We start from the raw sequence: 20,100 nt of genomic DNA on the forward strand, positions 1-20,100 counted from the left end.
AGGTTGTGATTGCCTTGTAAGTTGTTGTTTTGTATGGAATTTAAGCAGATGCTTGATAAGTAGTGACCACCAGATCTTATGTGTAAGATCAATACGATGTTTCTTGATAAAAGTTAAAGTAGAGTAAAAAGTTTAGGTAAACAGGGACTTTCTTGTTAAAGTTTGTTAATTATTGAGTAGAAATATATGATTTATTTAAACTAACTAACATTTTCTTTACAAAAAGATGGGATATACAGTGGGTGGAAAAATGGTTCCAATGTTTTTGATTTGCAACTTTAAAGCTTTATATCTTTGGAACTACAAATGGTAACGGCTCACAAAAACATGCATTTTGTAGCGCATTTACAGCTAATATTACTGAAAAAAAATTTTGCTTGTATTGTTACACAATCGGGAAAAAATTAAGATTAAATACAAAAACCAACATTGGAACCATTTTTCCACTATGTGCATTATTTTATTAATACCTTGTATGACCGCCTTTCGCAGCAATTACAGCCCTGCAACGATCTGGCATACTATCTATGTATCTCCTACAGTCTTCTGCTGTAAAAGTAGACCATTCTTTTTCAACACGATTCCATAATCCATGCACACCTTTTGCCCTAGTATCATAGGCACTTAACTTGAGCTTAAGGTGGTGCCAGATGTGCTCTATTGGGTTTAGATCTGGACTTTGTGAAGGCCAGTTGAAGGTATGATCACACTTGAAGTTGTTGTCCTTGAACCATTGCTTAGCTAGCTTAGACGTATGTTTAGGATCGTTATCCTGCTGAAAATAGATGCCTTGAGGATGGTAACCATAGTACTCAAGGCTGTCCATAAGGGTTGTACCAAGTATTCCGACGTAATCAGAAGCCTTCATTGTGCCTTCACTAATCCAGCATGCATAACCAGGTCCGTCATAGGTAATACAACCCCATACCATAATGCTACCACCCCCTCCTTTAACTGTTAAGTCGAGATGATGGAATTGAAGTTTATCATCAGGTCGACTCCAATAGTACTTGCAACCATCTGAGCCATAAACATTAACTTTTGTTTCATCACTGAATACCATACGTCTCCAGTCATCGCTTGTCCAGTTTTTGTGCTCTTCCGCCCATGCTAGTCGTCTTGCTTTCTGAACCTTAGTCAATAAAGGCTTTTTTACCTTTATTTTAGCATGGAAGTTCATGCTTTTCATAACCTTAATGGTGCCCGAGTAACTGATAGTGTAGCCAGTGCATACTAGATACTTATGAACAGCCTTCGCAGTCTTGAGGGTACCATTAATAATCTGCTTACGTATATAAGACTTGGTGGTAACACTTAAAACAGCCTTTCTACCAGGGTTTGCTGTTACTCTACCAGGAGAAAACTTGTTGGCATATCTGCTTAAGGTGGATTTTTTTAAGTTTGGAATACGTTCCATTATCACTGAATATGGCTTGTTCTGTAAAACCAACGATTTGATGTTTTCTTGCTTGTTTTTAGAGAGAGCGCGAACCATATGTGTAGTGGTACCTTAAAGCTTCGATATATAAAGAAAGAAAAGGAAAAAAAAATGTTTGACCGGGGATAAATTAATTTTATAAGTCAAATAGGCTTTTTCGGCGATAGTCGGAATACTATGACTCATAATTAGCCAAAAAACTCCGGTGGAAGCTCCACCAAATAACAAATAAACTTATCTATAGTTGTAGTGGAAAAATGGTTCCAATGTTGGCTTTTGTATTTAATCTTAATTTTTTCCCGATTGTGTAACAATACAAGCAAAATTTTTTTTCAGTAATATTAGCTGTAAATGCGCTACAAAACACATGTTTTTGTGAGCCGTTACCATTTGTAGTTCCAAAGATATAAAGCTTTAAAGTTGCAAATCAAAAACATTGGAACCATTTTTCCACCCACTGTATATATGAATATTTTCTTTTTTTTTTTCTTTTTAGCTTTTCTTATTTTTTTTTTTGACTTTTTTCATTTTTCAACTTTTTTCAATTTTCGACTTTTTTCATATTTTGACTTCTTTCACTTTTGCTTCGTGTGACCTCTTTATTCACTTCTATTGTCACAATAAGGTTCAAAAAATTTGAATTGATTCAGTATAGGGATTCACAAGACGCAGTCATCATTGGCATCAATATTATTATTTGCTTCGTCACAATGCGTGTAACGTTACTCAAACATCGGTGAAAATTGAAAAACAAACGCTCCTAGGTGGGCTCGAACCACCAACCTCCTGATTAACAGTCAGACGCGCTAGCCAATTGCGCCATAAGAGCAACTTATAGTTGACGGAGACGTCGTTTAGTCAGGAGTCGCCTTTGATTCCTTTTTGACACTGCAAATAATCGTTCCAATTGGATAAAGCATATCGCAAGATTGAACATTTTTTGGTTAACAGATATTTATGGGTTTTGGAGAAAAGATGTAACTTTCGTTGTATTGGTCATTTTTGAATTTTGAAAAAAGATTTAGGTGCGAAAAAAATAAAGAAATTTAACGATATTTTTGTTTTTTTTGTAGGGTAAGTATTCATAAAGTTGTTCATGTTTTAAAAAAGTGTCTTTTTTTTTTTTTTTTTTTTTTTTCTTCAAATAGTCTTTTTTTGGAAAGCCTGTTCCCCTCTACTGTTGAAAGACCGATGTCTTCTTTTTTTATTTTTGAGGGCAAAATGCGGAAATCAAAAGCAATTTGCGATTATTTTGTTCAGAAGAATACATATTAGGAACGTGGTTTGTGATTTTTAGCTTAGATCATTACGAACGTGTTACAGAACATAGAAAAATAATCGTGTTTGGGAAAAAAATGACCTGGTAAAAAAAGACTAAGTTAAAAAAAAAAGACTAAGTTAAAAAAAAAAAGACGAAGTTAAAAAAAAAAGAAAAGAGTATAGCTATAAAAAATTCATTGTTCAAATGAAAACAGTACTCTAACAACAAATATACTTTATAGAAATGCAAATGCTATTACATTATAAAAAAAGAATACGTGTATATTCTAAAAGAATAAAAAATAAAGAAGTTCTGCTAACATTTTGTTACAAGGCAGTTATAATTAACAAATACATACAAAACACTTTTGTTTATCAAGTAAATAGATTGCTTTATTATTTTTTATGACAAATAATATAAAAGAATATACAGTTGTTGGAATAATTGTTCGAATGTTTTGCAATTCTATACGTTTTGCTTTGTATCTCTGCAGTCAGATAAGATAGAACTACGTACAATACCTCATTAGAAAGCGATAGTTGTGACATATAGCATATAAAAATTCAGGGTTACGGAATTACTTCCTTATATAGTAAGATCAAATTGCGTCAAGCATATGCATTCGAACAATTTTTCCAATTGAATCATCTTTTATTTAATATCGTGTATAACCGCCTTTAGCTTTAATAACTGCTCTACAACGAGCTGACATACTCTTGATATATGCTTGGCATTGCTCTTTGGTAAAAGAGTTCCATTCTTTCTCGATTCTAGACCAGAGATCATGCACTCCTTTAGCCCTACCTTCATATAAGCTCAGCCTCAGCTTTAAATGGTGCCAGAGATGTTCTATAGGATTCAAATCGGGACTTTGAGCTGGCCAATTGAAAGTATGCTCTTCTTTAAACCCATTTTCCTTAAACCAAGCACGAGCAAGCTTTGATGTGTGCTTAGGATCGTTGTCTTGTTGAAAATAAATAGCTTCCTGTTCGTAACCATAGTACTTCAGACTGTCCATAAGTGTAGTTGACAGGATATGAACATAATTTGATGCTTTCATAGTACCATCCTCAATTGCGCAGGCATATCCAGAACCATCCCACGTCATACAACCCCAAAGCATCACACTGCCTGCTCCTCCTTTGACTGTAAGGTCAAGATGATGAGGCTGCAATTTGTCACTAGGTCTTTTCCAAAAGTACTTACAGCCATCTGAACCCCAAACATTAACCTTGGTCTCATCGGAAAACACCATACGTCTCCAGTCATCTTCTGTCCAATCTTTGTGAGCTTTAGCCCATTTTAGTCTAGCTTCCATGTGACATTTTTTGAGGAGAGGCTTTTTCTTCTTAATTTGGGCATTGAAACCCATACTATGAAGCATTTTTACTGTACCAAAATAGCCTATCTTATGACCAATACTGTTTAAATATGACCATACGTCCTTTGCAGTCTTAAGTGAACCATTTACAAGCTCTCTCTTCAGGTAATTCTTTGTTGTTGAGCTTATAGTAGTCTTTCTACCAGCATGACCTCGAGTACGTTCAGGTGTATACAAGCCCTTGTATTTGCTCAAAGTGGACCTTGATACTCCTGGAACATGTTTCATGATTTCTGAGTATGATAAACCCTTTTTCAACAGCGACAGAATGCTTTCTTGCTTGCTACGAGATAAAGTATGTACCATGATATAAAGAAGTATAGACTGTACGAGATAGAAGGGAAACACTGCAAAATCCAGCCTTATTTATATATTTTAAGCTCTGACTAAAAGCAAAAGCGTTGTTTCATTATTATATCATTTAGTAATGCTGTATTTGTGATGTCAGAAGCGGCAACGATGTCATCATTATAGAATGCATTGAGTTGGAAAAATTGTTCGAATGCATATGCTTGACGCAATTTGATCTTACTATATATGGAAGTAATTCCGTAACCCTGAATTTTTATATGCTATATGTCACAACTATCGCTTTCTAATGAGGTATTGTACGTACAGTAGGTCAAAAAACTGCTGCAAGGAATTGCAAAATTCAGATTTTACAGCTGGTTGTCCATGGGTACTGCACCAAACTATCTCAAACTTTGACTGTTTGTGCCACAATAGGAAGGGAATTTATTCGTTAATTTTCGGATGTGGGCAATGGTTATTGGTGGAATTTGATACTGCTAAAGGTAGTATTTTAAACATCCGGTATTTTTTACTTGTTTACATCTGTTTGAAATAATGAATTTTAATATGAACCAACCGGTTGCCATCACAATTTTTCTCTCTTTTGACGTGATTAGAATGCTATCTGTATTTAAGAGTGCTTACAACTCCTTTATTTTAAATTTTATATTCCCTTGTTTAAATCATTTCTCTTTTTTACCCTCTCGTCAATCGTATGCATAAATGACTGTCAAAGGAGAAAGTAAACGATCTCAAACAGACATTAACCGAATCCACATCAAAATATGATATTGCTAAGGAGGCTGGATTACATGAATCAACTGTTAGTAGATACTTTATAACGTTGTTTTCAAGTAGGACAGTGAGCACAGGTGGTGGACCTACAGTAGTCTCCAAAGCGACGAAGCGGTTAATCAAAAGAAAAGTCATGGAAGGGGTTCTAAAGACTTCCAAAGAGGTATACCGGGAGCTGGTTGGATTTGGCTACGATATCTCATACCAGTCAGAAATTAACGTACTGAAATCAATGGAGTTCCATTTTCTGATAGAAAAAAAGGAGCCATTTCAGACAAAAGTGCATACGTAGTATCAGTTAAAATGGAACAAGGAGCATCAGGATTGGGCAATGGTTGACTGACAACAAATCGTTTATTTTAATGAAACCAAGATCAACATATAGGGCTTTAATGGTGATGATCACTATCGGAAAAGGCCAAGTGACCTTCTTCAACATCATGACCTGGATTTTGTAATCCAGCATGAAGCTAGCAAATTGATGTCCTGGTGTTGTATAACCTCTGAAGGACCAGGATATGCTTGCTAAATTTACGATGGAAAGTTGTACTCGGGCGTTTACCAGCATATTTTGACCACTACGCTTCATGATACTATGAAGTACTACAATTTCGACTGGTTCAACATTTACTTTTAGCATGACAATGACCCAAAACACAAGGCATAATTTACAATGGCCTAGTTATGTAGTAACCAAGAGAGCTACATTAACGATTGGCCAGCTCAGAGCCCGGACTTAAATTCAATCGAGCACGTATGGCATCAATTGAAGTTGAATCTCAAATATTACGAACGTAGAGCAAAGAACACGAATGTGCTTTGGGAACAATTTGATAAAATATGAATTGATTTCGATAAATATCTTTTCGGAAGTCATGTAGATAACATTTCGAAAAGAACTCAAGAGATTATTAATAGAAAAGGAGGTTCAACTAAATATTAATAAATAAATTCATTCCGTTCAAATTTTCGTTTTTCCAAATTTTCAAATTGCGCATCTCATACTTCATTCAATACTTATCCAATAGGGCTTAAACTCTTTCGGATTTTTCAAGACATGTAGAAGATTTACTATGTGGGAACGGAGGCAGTTTGTGCCATTGTAACAGGATGTGCGCTACAAAAACCAAGAAAAATGAATTCCTTGCAGCAGTTTTTTGACCTACTGTAGTTCTATCTTATCTGACTGCAGAGATACAAAGCAAAACGTATAGAATTGCAAAACATTCGAACAATTATTCCAACAACTGTATGTTTGCACATGGGTGTAATTTGCCATTAGCCATTAGCCATTAGCCATTAGCCATTAGCCATTAGCCATTAGAGATGTGAGCAATGGCAACTTTCTTTACCAAAAATAACTTTTCAGTAACAAGCAACAATATAAGTCTGTTATTCTTATAGTTTTATCGTATTGGAAAGAACAACTTTGCTCATGAGGTTCATGTTCGTCATCCGAATGTGTCCCATTAGGAATTCCTAATGTAAGAAAAAAAAAAGAAACCAACATTAGACTTGGTTGCTATTATTTTTTTTTATAAACTTACATTTGACCAGAACTTGAGCTTTCTTTTTTATCTTTTGTACCTTGAGCATCTAGTGTATTCCATGAAACAAAGCCAGGGAAAAAAAAAAAGTTACTTTAAGCACCGACTTTGTTTTTTGAAATTTAACATGTTTTTTTTTATCAGGCACGTTTTCTCTTTCTACCTATTTTTTTGCTATTTCCAAATTTAAAAACTATAAACAACATGAACAACTTCAACTCTACCAAAATTGTTTGCACCTGTTCTGAATGCATCAAACACCCCAATGGATATAGAATGCTTGCAAAGAGAACTGTAAGAGGCCATGTACTTATCGACAGAGTTAGAAACAGAGGTTTTTTTTTTTTATTTTCCAACAGAAATACAACCGTGCTAATGTTAAAAAAAAAAACAGAATCAAGAAGAGCAAATGAAACTAATGACCACGAGGAGGAAACCATTGAATACTCTTCAGCAATTCCTGAACCAGAAAGTGAAGGTATATTATTAGTTGTTGTATCCACACAACTAATAAAGTGAACATTCATGGATAAACTTGGATACTACAGAATTATAGTCTAACCAGATCTCTATTAATAAACGTGAGAATTCTGCAATAGCCAATCTTGCCCTGTTGTCCTACCAGCGTTCTAAAAGGCTATATCGGAACCTGATTACAACAACGGCAGTTCAATCCTATTCTATAATTATCGTTAGATCAATAGTTTAATTACTTCATTGTCCCTTGATTCGTCAAGTAGACAGCGGCTATTGATTATCCACTATCCTTCCTTATATTCCATATCATTCTTTTAACCGATCAATTGAAATAGCGGTAAAGACCCAGACATTCAAAAAGTATAAATACCCTCAATATTTTTTATTAATAAAGTCGTATACTGTCGTATTTACCTTAATAATTTTCTTAATGTCGTGTGAGATCACTCAAAAGATTCTTCAACTAATAATTTGACTGTATATCATATATAGCCCAAAGTGCTATATACGATAAACAGCCCACACAATTTATACCGTACTACCTCGGACCCTAAATCACATTATTATATTCTAAGACGTAGTTTGTATTGAATGGGCTCTCTCTCTCGTCCTTACTCAATAAAGAGGTTCAAGAGACTCATCGATTTTTCGACTTATTTTATTACTTTTATTAATCGAGAGAAATAACACGCCTATTCCACATTTTTTTCGATGAATTCTGACGTCGAACCTAACCCACAACCGCCGCCAGCACGCTCATCTCCAGATGAAGTTGCCACCTCGTTGGACAAGATATCCATCTCATCCAGCGATAATATGATCCATCCAACAATCGAAGAAGACACTCCCATGACCGAGGCGTCTTCATCCAACAACAACGCTGAAACCCTCTCACCTGAGGATTTTATTAATAAACTTCGTAGTCAAAAAGCTGCCATGTTGAAAATTATTGACAGCATTAATGACCAAAATATTCAATTCGTAATGCAAAACAATTTCGAAGGATTGGAGTCCAATGATAAAAAGTTGGCCTTCGCTACAAAGTCCTTAGAACGTTTTGATAAGTTAATAGCTGATCAAGTGAATATTATTTCCCTTAATAGTGCGATGAAAGAGACTCCTGTCTCACGTCACATTAATAATAAGTATATTCCCAGCAAAGAACTTCCCAAGTTTAATGTTAACCCAACTGCAAGTGCGATGTATCAACTCACTCAGCATTCGGGTAACAAAAATAATAACAATGCCACTAATGAGCCATCTTTAGAAATGTTCCTGAGAGAGTTCGAAAGAGCTTTCAGGGATCATAATGTCTCAATTCAAGATCATTGGTTATCAAACTTGGAAATCTGCTTTGAATCTTGCGACAATAATCTCCACTTCGATTGGTTTTGCCGCTATGTCAAAAAGCCTGTTGTTGAATTAAAAAGAAAAGTTACCTGAGGTGATGCTAAGGCCCTTTTACAAGAAAAGTTTGACCTTGCCTCTCAAACCACACCTCAAGCATGGATGAAGCTACTCCTTAACTTCAAGCAAAGGCCTGATCAATCCTTCGCTGATGCCTTACATCACTTTCGTCTTTTTTCAATTGGTGCTAAGGTTTCATCCACTGAAGGCAATCTCCTCAATTCTCTTTTTGTATCAAGACTCTACACAACAAAGTTTCAAGATACTGTTATGGCTATAATTACTAACCATACAAAAAATTTACCTTCGACTGAGCCCGCACATCCAGGTCTTAGTATTCATGCTCCTTGTAATGCTCCCTCGCCATTAAATATGTCTTGGGACAACTTTGAAGCTATTTTAATGAAAAATATGGCCAATCTAGAAAGCTCTCTTCTGTATATCCAAAAGGAGATGCAGAGGGAACAAGTAAAGAAGCCAACTAATGATGATAGTGAAAATTATAAAAAAAGAAAATTAGCAGCTTTCTCACCACCCATCAATGAAAGAATTACTACTGTCAAGACTCTTCCTATCAGCAGTAACAACAACCACAGCAATAACAACAACAGAAAGCACACTGACTTTTATGAAAAAATTGCTGATCTCAAGCGTCGTGGTATCTGTACTTTTTGTGAATCTGCCAAATACACCACTGCTCATGCTGACAATTGTGCTCAACGCAAACGCTATGATCAACGTAAATCGAACAATCAGCACAACAATAAATCTGTAAGTAGTAACTCTTTAAATAATACAGACAAAGCTATTGCTAGTCTTGAGTTAACGCTCGAGCCTAACACTGCCTGTCAAAACCTTAATAAGAGCGAGACTAATAATCTTCACTCTTCTACTATCTCTAGTCAAAATAATAATATCAGCTCTGGTTCTCCCTCTTGCGACTCTTCTTCTGAAGACGAATACGATAGAATTTATAAAGAATTTGACAGATCTTTGATCTCGCCCTATTTATTTGACCATTTTGACTTTGAGACCATTAATGACGTTAATATTTTTGCTCTGCGCAATAATCATGTTGGAGACATTGACAATCCATTTAATTCTGACAGTGTGTCTTTTTCACCTGTTACCCCAATAACTCTTAACGGTGTTAACGCTTACGGTATCATTGATACAGGTGCTAATGTCTCTGTTATGAACAAAAAATTCGCTAATGATAATAATATTGAGTTCAACCCTGTTCCCGGTAATCTCATCCTTGCTAATGGTTCGACGATTCCGCGAATGCAAACAACTCATTTCGTCAATGTCGAGTACGATAATGTTGATCAAGTAATCCCGCATAGATTTGATGTCATTGATGATAGTATTCTTTCTTATGAAAATAAGATTTTAATTGGTATAGATCTTCTACCAAAGCTCTCTATCCACCTAATGAATGTAGCCATTAAACACAAGAGTACTGAAAAGGAAATTGATGATTCTATCGTCGACAAAGCCTATGAGCCTAACATCTCTCGCGCTGGTACTGACAAAGAACAAAAAACGTTTGATCTGGCTATTAAATCTTATGTCGAAGCTAACAAAAAACTAAATAAGAACACGTTATGTAACATAGAGGACGCAGTTTTGCATTTACCTACTCCTGAAAACTATGTTGCTAATGTAAAACAATATCCCATTCCTTATTCGGTTCAACCTAAAGTGATGGAAATAATTAATAGTTGGCTCGATGACGGTATCATTGTCCCCGCAAAACCTTCTGCATGGAATTTACCAATGACCGTAACGTTTAAGAAAAACCTTGATGGCACTAAGACAGATAAAATTAGATTAGTTTTAGATCCTCGTATGTTAAATAAGGTTTTACCTGTGGATAACCATCAACTTCCACTAATTAATGACATTTTTAACTCAATGACTGATGCAGTTGTCTTTTCTACACTGGACCTTAAATCAGCGTTCAATCAGTTCCCTGTTTTTGGCCCTGATCAACACAAGACTACATTTACTGGTCCTAATAATTTACAATACATGTACCGAGGTGCTCCTTTTGGCATTTCTACAATCAGTCAATTATTTTCTCGTATAATGTTAAATTTGTTTAAGGACTTGCCTTATGTGAAGTGTTTTGTGGACGATATCTGTGTTTTCAGCTCTTCCATACATGCGCATTTCCTTCATGTAAAGAAAGTTTTACAAATCCTCACAAATGCAAATTTAAGAGTTAATTTTGAAAAAACTTATCTCGCAAAATCAGCAGTTTATCTTTTGGGTTATTGTATCTCCGCTGAAGGAAAGAAAATTGATACCCGTAAACTTTCGAACATTCATGAATGGCCGAGACCGACCACTCAGAAGCAAGTTCAAAGCTTCTTAGGATTCGTAAATTATTTTAGACAGCATACACCTAATGCTTCATTTTTAATGGCTCCTCTCGATGCTTTACGTTCTCATGATGAGAAAATTAATGGTCCCTTTATTTGGACTTCTACACACCAGATGCATTTTGATAGCATAAAACGTATCTTATCCTCCGAATTGATTTTATCACATCCGGATATGTCACATCCTTTTTGCATAGCCACTGATTCTTCAGATTTTGGCACTGGTTGTTGTTTATATCAAGAGTTTGAAGTGACTCAATCTAATGGCGAAACATCTAAAATCAAAAGATATATTGGTTTTATGTCTCGTTCTCTATCAAGAAGTGAAAAACGTTACAGTGTCACAATGCGTGAATTGCTTGGTGTAGTTTATGCCTTAACCCAATTTCACAAATTTATATGGGGCACACGATTTACGTTATACACTGACCATAAAGCTTTATGCTATATTCATTCCCAAAAGAATGCCAATAGTATGCTTATTAAATGGCTTGACGTTATTCTTGACTATAATTTCAATGTGGTTCATGTTCGAGGATTAGATAATATCCTTCCCGATAAACTCTCTAGGTTATACCCGCCAAAGGAGCCGGTTGAACATGAACAAGATCTTAATGAAGGAAAAAGAATTGCTTCCTTTCGTGGTAATTACGCTACTTCCAATAATATTAATAATAAGAAAAGACATAGAGCTCATGTCAAACATAACGTTTCTATTAACGTTGTTTTAGTGGACCACAGGCCCACGACTTCAGATGCACTACCGTACGTCTACCCAGCCACACATAGTGACGACACTGTTAATTACAACAGGAATTTAGACATTTCTAGTAATTTCCATTCTTTTAACAAAAAATCTAATGACTCTAATGAGTATAATGACTTTAATCGGCTTCACGACAAAAACATCTTTTATGTTCAGTCTGCTCATTCAGTTTTCAAGGACTATTTCGTGCCCCCAGATTCTGAACATCGTGAGTTAATGACAGATGCCCACAACAAAGTTGGTCATTACGGTGCAGAGCAAATGGTTAAACGTCTTCACAATGAGGGTATTCATTGGCCAAATTTAATATCTGACTGTGTGAAGTTTGTCAGACAATGTAATGAATGCATGAAACATAATATCGAGAAAAAGGGATATCACCCTCTGCGTAGTATATACAGTTATTATCCTGGTGATCATTACGCTATCGACTTAGGTGGTCCTATGCATACCACTTCAATATCTAATAATAACTATTTTATGGTTATCATTGACGTTTGTACACGGTTCTGTATACTTCGTGCCCTGCCCGACAAAAAAGCAGATACAATTTTACGTGCACTGATCGATGTCTTTTGCATAATGGGGTTTCCTACAAAACTTCAAAGTGATAATGGGACTGAATTTAAGAATTCCCTCTCTAAAAATTTAGCTAATGCTATGGGTTATGATCATCGATTTATCACTCCTTTGCATCCTTCTGCTAATGGTTTAAGTGAACGCTTTGTTCAAACTGTTAAAAAATTACTCGCTAAATCTACGAATGGTGTTGGCAATGACTGGGATGCATTCCTTCCTTCCATTCAACTTGCAATGAATAACCGTATATCTAAACGCTTAAATTCTACACCTTTTTCTCTCATGTTTGCACGCAAAATGATTGAACCTTATGGCTTTAGATCTGATAAAGACAAGCTTAAGGAAGTCAAGGGTAAACCACCTATGTCGCATGAAGAATTAATGAAACGTATCGACTATATGACTGATATTGTTTTTCCTGCTATTGCTGCTAAAACGAAAGCTCAAGTTGAACTTGAACAAGCTAAATTTAACGATTCGCACCGATTAGCTGATTATGCACCTGGCTCTCATGTCATGGTTCGTATTCCAACTAAATCCGGTCAACTCGCTCCAGCTTATGAAGGGCCATTTACAGTTGTGCGTAAGAATCAAGGTAATGCCTATATCTTACGTGATGAAACTGGTGTCCTGATGCCTCGTTCTTATACCACTACTGAACTGAAATTAATTTCCAATGAAGAGATTATTGAACTTGATGATGAAGGCAATGAAATTCAAAGCTATGAAGTTGAAGCAGTTCTTAATCACCGAGGTCCTCCAAAAAACCGTGAGTACCTTGTACGTTGGAAAAACTACAGCAGTGAATGGGATGAATGGCTGACAGCTGATAAATTTAATGATCCAGACATTCTACGTAAATATTGGAAAAACATGGGACAAAAGTATGTTCCTCCTAAAACCGCTAAAATCACAAATTCTCCTTCTTCTTCTAAGGTACTAAAGACCAACCCATCTGGTACGATTAGCACTATGATGAAGTCTGTATCCCTAGATGATGACAATTCTAATTTGGCTGATGTCGCTGCACATTCAACCAATCCAAATTTTAAACGTTCATATCCTCACTCGATATCGCGCCAGTCTAAAAAAGCTCGTCGTGATAAACAACACAGACATTCCACTCCAAATGTGCCAGTTGCTGCTACTCGTACCAGCAAGAGATTGCGAAATTCCTCTTCATAAAAAAAAAAAAAAAAAAAAAAAAAAAAAAAAAAGTGTTTTTCAAAACAAGTCACTTTTTTACCGTAATCTCACACTGGTGGGGGGCTATGTCGTATTTACCTTAATAATTTTCTTAATGTCGTGTGAGATCACTCAAAAGATTCTTCAACTAAAAATTTGACTGTACAGTAGCGGACAAAACTGGTGCACAAAACTTTTTTTCAGCTATAAGCTACCATTACTTGCTCATTACAGTTGCAATATCTATGAAACTATATCAGATGGAAGGCGTACTAAATGTTGCAAATTGTGCAAAGTTTAATCATTGCATTGCCAAAAATGAGGGAGAACCAAGCCTTTATTTATAAGAATAGATATTTTTAAAAAAAACCATAAAAGTGATTAAAACCTAAAAGTTCGTATAATTGCCTCGTCTTTTGATAACAGCAGCAATTCGTTTTGGCATGCTTTCATAGTATGGCTGCATATCACTTTCAGTAAAAGAGTTCCACTCTTTATCGATTCTTTTCCAGAGATCGTCCATGCTTCTTGGTGTGGTATCGTATTGAGACAGCTTTGACTTTAACTGTCGCCAAACATATTCAATAGGATTTAGATCGGGACTTTGTGGCGGCCAATCTTTTAATACCGATATCCCATTATCAGATAACCAGTTAGTGGTATGCCTTGACTTGTGCTTTGGGTCATTGTCATGTTGAAACAAAACATCACAATTTTTCAAACCATAATATGCTAGGCTTTCTTGATACGTAGTAGACAAAATATGGGTGTATAATTTTGAATTCATTGTGCCATCATATACTCGACAAGCTTATCCTGGTCCTCGAGATGTAATACAGCCCCAAAGCATAACAGATCCGCCGCCATGCTTCATTGTTTGATTAACATGAAAGGATCGCCAAGGTTGATCGACTTGCTTCCAATAGTAGCGTATACCATCGGCGCCCCAAACATTGATTTTGGTCTCATCGCTGAAGATCACAGACTTCCAGTCCTCCACAGTCCATGATGTTTTGTCGCGACACCACTTCAATCGCTTTTTCTGGTTTGTATAGCTGATGAAAGGTTTGTACTTCTTAATTCCAGACTTGAAGCCTATCTTTCTAAGAAGCCTTCTGACCGACCGTTTGCTAACACTGTATCCTAAGGACCTCAAAAAGAGCTGAGCATCAGAATCTGTGCGTAAGAGTCCTTGTCGAAACTTTAGACGGATGATTGCATTAGTTATTTTTTTAACTACGACCGGTCGACCACCACGGTTACGAGCCTTGATGTTCTTTTCTTCCTTTCTTATCCTGTTGATCGTCCATTTAGAGACTCCTGTTGTTCTAGAAATATCCATTGTCGTACGACCTGAGCGTATTCCAGATTTCACAGCTTCTCTTTTATCGTTGCTGACTTTTTTGGGCATAGAGTGCTGGTACTTTGTTAAAATGGATAGGGTAAAAATAAGAAGTGAAATTCATAGAGAGATACAAATTAGGCAAGGGTTTATATATTTTTTAAAAGCTATTGGAATGCACTAGTGTATTATAAAATTTTACAGCAAACTAGAAAGAAATGGGTAGATTTGAAAGAAGGCTAGACAAGTACTACATTTTTGGCGAAAATTGAAATATTCAAAAAATCACTAAAAATGACCTTATTCCTGAAGGATGTCCGGCACAGTTCCGGTTTACCTAGCATAATGCATATTTTAGACTGCCTTTCAGATGGTATATGCCACAAATGTCGCAGACATATAGCGGAGATTCAATGCTGATTTTAATTTTTGTGCACCAGTTTTGTCCGCTACTGTATATCATATATAGCCCAAAGTGCTATATACGATAAACAGCCCACACAATTTATTCCGTACTACCTCGGACCCTAAATCACATTATTATATTCTAAGACGTAGTTTGTATTGAATGGGCTCTCTCTCTCGTCCTTACTCAATAAAGAGGTTCAAGAGACTCATCGATTTTTCGACTTATTTTATTACTTTTATTAATCGAGAGAAATAACACGCCTATTCCACATATACAGTGGGTCAAAATACCTCACAAACCTCAGCACTTTTTGATGTTATAGTCTTCTGGATTACTCAATAACTTTTGTATCTTTCTCAAATTTTGCACAGATGTTATCCAATGCGTTGTGTATGTGTTTATAAAATTCCGACGACGGAAATTGAAAACTGAGCGAATAAGTAACGATGAACTGGAGGCGGTCTATTTGTGAGGTATTTTGACTTCCATCAATTATTTCTTTTCTCCGCCATAGGTCATTCCAAACAATGTTCCGGCAAGTTTTAGACATTTTCCGGATAGCGCAGTCATCCCGGAACATAAAATTTAAATTTTGGAAAAGAATTGATTATTCTTTCTTTTGCTAATCCGTAAGTAAATTTCCATCTACTGCATCATCTATCCATCTGCAAAAATGCCCAAATCCTTAGCATACGAAACTCAAATGGACATCAAATCAGCAATAGAGCATGATTTATTGACTGATGTTGTTGCAAAAAGGTTTGGAGTGCATCAAAACACTGTTATCAACCATGCAAATAAGTGGATGCCTAACCGGATTCGCAAGAAAGATGGCAAACAGCATCTTGTAAGCGACATCGCTCGTCGTCTAATCAAGCGAGAGGCTCTAAACGGCTCATTAAGGACTGCCAAGGAGGTCCACCTGAAGTTGGAAGAGTTGGGCTATTCTATGTCGTACCAATCCGCTATTAACGTTTTGCATTCTGTTGAGATTTTTGCCGAGATAAAAAAGAAGAAGCCTTTACTCACTGCACAGCACAAGAAAGCTCGATTAGCTTGGGCTAAAAAGCATCAGTATTGGACCATTCACGACTGGCGACGTGTCATCTTCTCGGATGAAACCAAAATTAATATTTGGGGCTCGGATGGCTGTATACAGTGACTCCCAAAACTGTCCCAATGTTTTGTAATTTTGTCTTTTACTGTCAATGGTGCTATTGATATTTGTATAAAGTATGCCTTGTTGTACCTCATTTGAAAGCTGCAGTGGTGGCGATATACGTGGTACAAACTACATCGCAACTGATGTAGCACAGACGGAGATGATGCATGTACAAAATGATCGGTGCATTGGGACAGTTTTGGGAGCATATTGAGAAAATCGGAATCTCTACAAAATATTCTCCCACAACTTGCATATACAAGCGCTACAAACGTATCCGATGTCCTAATTATTATTTGCTGAAGTTTTAAGCTCCTACTCTGCTATAACTCGCTCCTTAAATATCAATATGAAACAAGTCTCACAAAATACGGTCTTTCAAGCTATTTCTCTCCTTAAAGAAGGTAAGTCGGTTGGGGAGGTGGAAGAATTGACGGGTTTAAGTAAGAGTACGGTTGGGAGACTCCGAAAAACCCATTGCTCTGGTGTTATGAAGTCGAACGGCGGTCGACCGAAGGTGTTGTCTGCAGCTGATGAACGTTACTGTGTACGCCAGGTCACCAGAAATCGTGTTCAGAGTGCTGTGAAGGTTACTGAATGCCTTGAAAACGATATTGGAAAGAAAGCAGGTGTTGAAACAGTTCGTAGAGCCCTTCGAAAGGCGGGCTTAGGTGCGATTGAGAAGCCAAAGAAGCCATTACTCAGCGCAAAGAATATCCGCAACAGGCTTTCTTGGTGCATTGCTCACAAGGACTGGACAGTAGATGACTGGAAACGTGTTATTTGGTCAGACGAGACAAAAATCAACAGATTTAATTCGGATGGACGCACCTGGGCTTGGATTCGATCCGGGGAAAGCCTGAAATCCCATCATGTGAAGATGACTGTTAAACACGGTGGAGGCAGTATTATGTTGTGGAGTGCCATTACCTATGCTGGAGTTGGTTGGATGTGCAAAATCAATGGTAATATGGACAAAGCATTGTACAAAGAGATCTTGGAAGATGAATTGGAGCGTACGATAAAATATGGTATTGATAAATTAGGCTTGGAACGTCATCAGGTGATTTTTCAGCATGACAATGACCCTAAGCATACGTCAAAAGTAGTAAAGGAATACCTTCAAAAACAATCCTATAATGTTTTACAATGGCCTGCACAATCTCCTGACTTAAACCCTATCGAAAATATGTGGTCATTGTTGAAAAGGAGACTTAATGATTATGAAACTGCACCAAAAGGCTTGAACGAGCTTTATGAACGTGTAACTAAGGTTTGGTACGACTATATGAAGCCAGAAGAATGTCAAAAAGTTATAGAAAGTATGCCACAACGTATACATAAGTGTATTCAGAACAAAGGGCGTTGGACAGACTATTAGTAGTAAATAAATAAAGACATTCCGATTTTCTCAATATGCTCCCAAAACTGTCCCAATGCACCGATCATTTTGTACATGCATCATCTCCGTCTGTGCTACATCAGTTGCGATGTAGTTTGTACCACGTATATCGCCGCCACTGCAGCTTTCAAATGAGGTACAACAAGGCATACTTTATACAAATAGCAATAGTACCATTGACAGTAAAAGACAAAATTACAAAACATTGGGACAGTTTTGGGAGTCACTGTAGCTTCAGCTTAAGATGGTGCCATATATGCTCGATTGGATTCAAATCAGGACTTTGGGATGGCCAGTCATCAATATAACACATACTGTTATCTTCCATATACTGTTTTGTAGACTTTGATCGGTGTTTTGGGTCGTTGTCATGTTGAAAAATGGATGATTTCCAATCTAGGCCATAGTACCCGAGCGTGTCTTTAAGGCTTGTACCAAGGATTTCTTGGTATACCTCTGAATTCATGATGCCATCATATACCTGACATGCATACCCAGGTCCCTCACTGGTTATACAGCCCCACAATATGATACCACCACCACCATGCTTCACTGTAACTTCAATGTGATGAGGCCGAAGACGGTCTCCTTTACGCTTCCAGTAGTATACAGTGACTCCCAAAACTGTCCCAATGTTTTGTAATTTTGTCTTTTACCGTCAATGGTGCGATTACTGATTGCGTAAAGTATGCCTTGTTGCACCTCATTTGAAAGCTGTGGTGGTGTAGATGTTTGTGGTACTGACTACATTTTAGTTGATGTAGCACAGACGGAGATAATGAATGTAAAAAATGACCGGTGCATTGGGACAGTTTTGGGAGCTTATTGAAAAAATCAGAATATCTATAAAATATCCATCCACAACTTGCATACAATCACCAAACTGCATATATTAGCGCCACAAACGTATCTGATGTCCTAATTATCATCTGCGGAAATTTTAAACTCCTACTCGGCTATAACTCGCTCATTAAATCTCAACGTGAAACAAGTCCCAGAAGATGTGGTATTTCAAGCTATTACTTTCCTTAAACAAGGCAAGTCGGTTCGGGAGATGGAAGAATTGACGGGTTTAAGTAATAATACGGTTAGAAGGCTCCGAAAAACCCACCGCTCTAGTGTTATGAAGCCGAACGGGGGTCGATCCAAGGTATTGTCTGCAGCTGATGAACATTACTATGTACACCAGCTCATCAAAAATTGTGTCCCAAGTGCTGTGAAGGTTACCAAATGTCTTGAAAACCATATTGGAAAGAACGTAGGTATTGAAAGAGTTCATAAAGTCCTTCGAAAGATAGTCTTAGGCGCGACTGAGAAGCCAAAGAAGCCATTACTCAGTGCAAAGAATATCCGCAACAAACTTTCTTGGTGTATTGCTCACAGTAACTCGACAGTAGATGACTAGGAACGCGTTATTTAGCCAGACGAGACAAAAATAAATAGATTTAATTTGGATGGACACACCTAGGCTTGGATTCGATCAGGGGAAAGCCTCAAACGCCATCACGTGAAGATTGCTGTTAAACACGATGGATGCAATATCATGCTGTGGAATGCCATTACCTATGCTGGAGTCGGTTGGATGTGCAAAACCAGTTGTAATATGGACAGAGCAATGTATAAAGAGACCTTGGATGGTAAGTTGGAGCGTACGATAGAATATGGTGCCGATAAACTAGGCTTCGAACGTCATCAGGTGATTTGCCAGCATGACAACGACCCTAAGCATACTCCAAAAGTAGTAAAGTAGTACCATCAAAAACGATTTTATAATGTTTTACAATGGCCTGAACAATCTCCTGACTTAAAGACTACGGAAAACATGTGATCATTGGTGAAAAGGAGATTTAATGACTATGAAACTGTACTAAAAGGCATGAATGAGCTTTATGAACGTATGATCAAGTTTGGTACGACATATGATGCCGGAAGAGTGACAAAAAGTTACAGGAAGTATGCCACAGCGTATACGTAAGTATATTTAGAACAAAGGACGTTGATCAAACTATTAATAATAAATAAATTGTGATTTTTTTAATATGCTCCCAAAACTGTCCCAATGCACCGGTCATTTTTTACATTCATTATCTCCGTCTGTGCTACATCAACTAAAATGTAGTCAGTACCACAAACATCTACACCACCACAGCTTTCAAATGAGGTGCAACAAGGCATACTTTACGCAATCAGTAATCGCACCATTGACGGTAAAAGACAAAATTACAAAACATTGGGACAGTTTTGGGAGCCACTGTATGGCACCATCTTAAG

The 20,100-nt window shown here is 36.9% G+C and overlaps 12 protein-coding genes and 1 non-coding gene across 13 annotated transcripts; 7 read left to right on the forward strand and 6 right to left on the reverse strand.

Annotated features, from left to right (window-relative positions):
• Positions 1-463: 463 nt before the first annotated feature.
• RO3G_07023 (uncharacterized protein) lies at positions 464-1,495 on the reverse strand (the record flags this gene model as incomplete). Its single annotated transcript, XM_067661613.1, has 1 exon — positions 464-1,495. One exon carries the CDS (start codon positions 1,493-1,495, stop codon positions 464-466), a length of 1,032 nt encoding a protein of 343 aa, XP_067517714.1.
• Positions 1,496-2,193: 698 nt separating this feature from the next.
• Positions 2,194-2,267, reverse strand: RO3G_19070. Its single transcript has one exon. It is a non-coding gene; the product is annotated as a tRNA-Asn (tRNA).
• Positions 2,268-3,354: 1,087 nt separating this feature from the next.
• RO3G_07024 (uncharacterized protein) lies at positions 3,355-4,386 on the reverse strand (the record flags this gene model as incomplete). Its single annotated transcript, XM_067661614.1, has 1 exon — positions 3,355-4,386. The coding sequence occupies one exon, from the start codon at positions 4,384-4,386 to the stop codon at positions 3,355-3,357; it is 1,032 nt and encodes a 343-aa protein (XP_067517715.1).
• A 1,078-nt stretch (positions 4,387-5,464) lies between these two features.
• Positions 5,465-5,755, reverse strand: RO3G_07025 (uncharacterized protein; the record flags this gene model as incomplete). The annotated part of the gene is made up of 1 exon (XM_067661615.1): positions 5,465-5,755. The coding sequence occupies one exon, from the start codon at positions 5,753-5,755 to the stop codon at positions 5,465-5,467; it is 291 nt and encodes a 96-aa protein (XP_067517716.1).
• A 1,223-nt stretch (positions 5,756-6,978) lies between these two features.
• RO3G_07026 (uncharacterized protein) lies at positions 6,979-7,269 on the forward strand (the record flags this gene model as incomplete). The annotated part of the gene is made up of 3 exons (XM_067661616.1): positions 6,979-7,007; positions 7,073-7,191; positions 7,262-7,269. 3 exons carry the CDS (start codon positions 6,979-6,981, stop codon positions 7,267-7,269), a joined length of 156 nt encoding a protein of 51 aa, XP_067517717.1.
• A 770-nt stretch (positions 7,270-8,039) lies between these two features.
• Positions 8,040-8,633, forward strand: RO3G_07027 (uncharacterized protein; the record flags this gene model as incomplete). The annotated part of the gene is made up of 1 exon (XM_067661617.1): positions 8,040-8,633. One exon carries the CDS (start codon positions 8,040-8,042, stop codon positions 8,631-8,633), a length of 594 nt encoding a protein of 197 aa, XP_067517718.1.
• A 336-nt stretch (positions 8,634-8,969) lies between these two features.
• Positions 8,970-13,514, forward strand: RO3G_07028 (uncharacterized protein; the record flags this gene model as incomplete). Its single annotated transcript, XM_067661618.1, has 2 exons — positions 8,970-11,628; positions 11,716-13,514. The coding sequence occupies 2 exons, from the start codon at positions 8,970-8,972 to the stop codon at positions 13,512-13,514; spliced, it is 4,458 nt and encodes a 1,485-aa protein (XP_067517719.1).
• A 388-nt stretch (positions 13,515-13,902) lies between these two features.
• On the reverse strand, positions 13,903-14,301 carry RO3G_07029 (uncharacterized protein; the record flags this gene model as incomplete). Its single annotated transcript, XM_067661619.1, has 1 exon — positions 13,903-14,301. The coding sequence occupies one exon, from the start codon at positions 14,299-14,301 to the stop codon at positions 13,903-13,905; it is 399 nt and encodes a 132-aa protein (XP_067517720.1).
• A 1,637-nt stretch (positions 14,302-15,938) lies between these two features.
• Positions 15,939-16,427, forward strand: RO3G_07030 (uncharacterized protein; the record flags this gene model as incomplete). The annotated part of the gene is made up of 1 exon (XM_067661620.1): positions 15,939-16,427. The coding sequence occupies one exon, from the start codon at positions 15,939-15,941 to the stop codon at positions 16,425-16,427; it is 489 nt and encodes a 162-aa protein (XP_067517721.1).
• A 349-nt stretch (positions 16,428-16,776) lies between these two features.
• RO3G_07031 (uncharacterized protein) lies at positions 16,777-17,808 on the forward strand (the record flags this gene model as incomplete). Its single annotated transcript, XM_067661621.1, has 1 exon — positions 16,777-17,808. One exon carries the CDS (start codon positions 16,777-16,779, stop codon positions 17,806-17,808), a length of 1,032 nt encoding a protein of 343 aa, XP_067517722.1.
• A 1,075-nt stretch (positions 17,809-18,883) lies between these two features.
• Positions 18,884-19,234, forward strand: RO3G_07032 (uncharacterized protein; the record flags this gene model as incomplete). The annotated part of the gene is made up of 1 exon (XM_067661622.1): positions 18,884-19,234. One exon carries the CDS (start codon positions 18,884-18,886, stop codon positions 19,232-19,234), a length of 351 nt encoding a protein of 116 aa, XP_067517723.1.
• Positions 19,235-19,444: 210 nt separating this feature from the next.
• RO3G_07033 (uncharacterized protein) lies at positions 19,445-19,579 on the forward strand (the record flags this gene model as incomplete). Its single annotated transcript, XM_067661623.1, has 1 exon — positions 19,445-19,579. The coding sequence occupies one exon, from the start codon at positions 19,445-19,447 to the stop codon at positions 19,577-19,579; it is 135 nt and encodes a 44-aa protein (XP_067517724.1).
• Positions 19,580-19,810: 231 nt separating this feature from the next.
• RO3G_07034 (uncharacterized protein) lies at positions 19,811-20,004 on the reverse strand (the record flags this gene model as incomplete). The annotated part of the gene is made up of 2 exons (XM_067661624.1): positions 19,811-19,834; positions 19,909-20,004. The coding sequence occupies 2 exons, from the start codon at positions 20,002-20,004 to the stop codon at positions 19,811-19,813; spliced, it is 120 nt and encodes a 39-aa protein (XP_067517725.1).
• Positions 20,005-20,100: the final 96 nt, after the last annotated feature.

Source organism: Rhizopus delemar, genomic scaffold, assembly GCF_000149305.1.
Source record: "Rhizopus delemar RA 99-880 supercont3.5 genomic scaffold, whole genome shotgun sequence".
NCBI classification, from domain to species: Eukaryota; Fungi; Mucoromycota; class Mucoromycetes; order Mucorales; family Rhizopodaceae; genus Rhizopus; species Rhizopus delemar.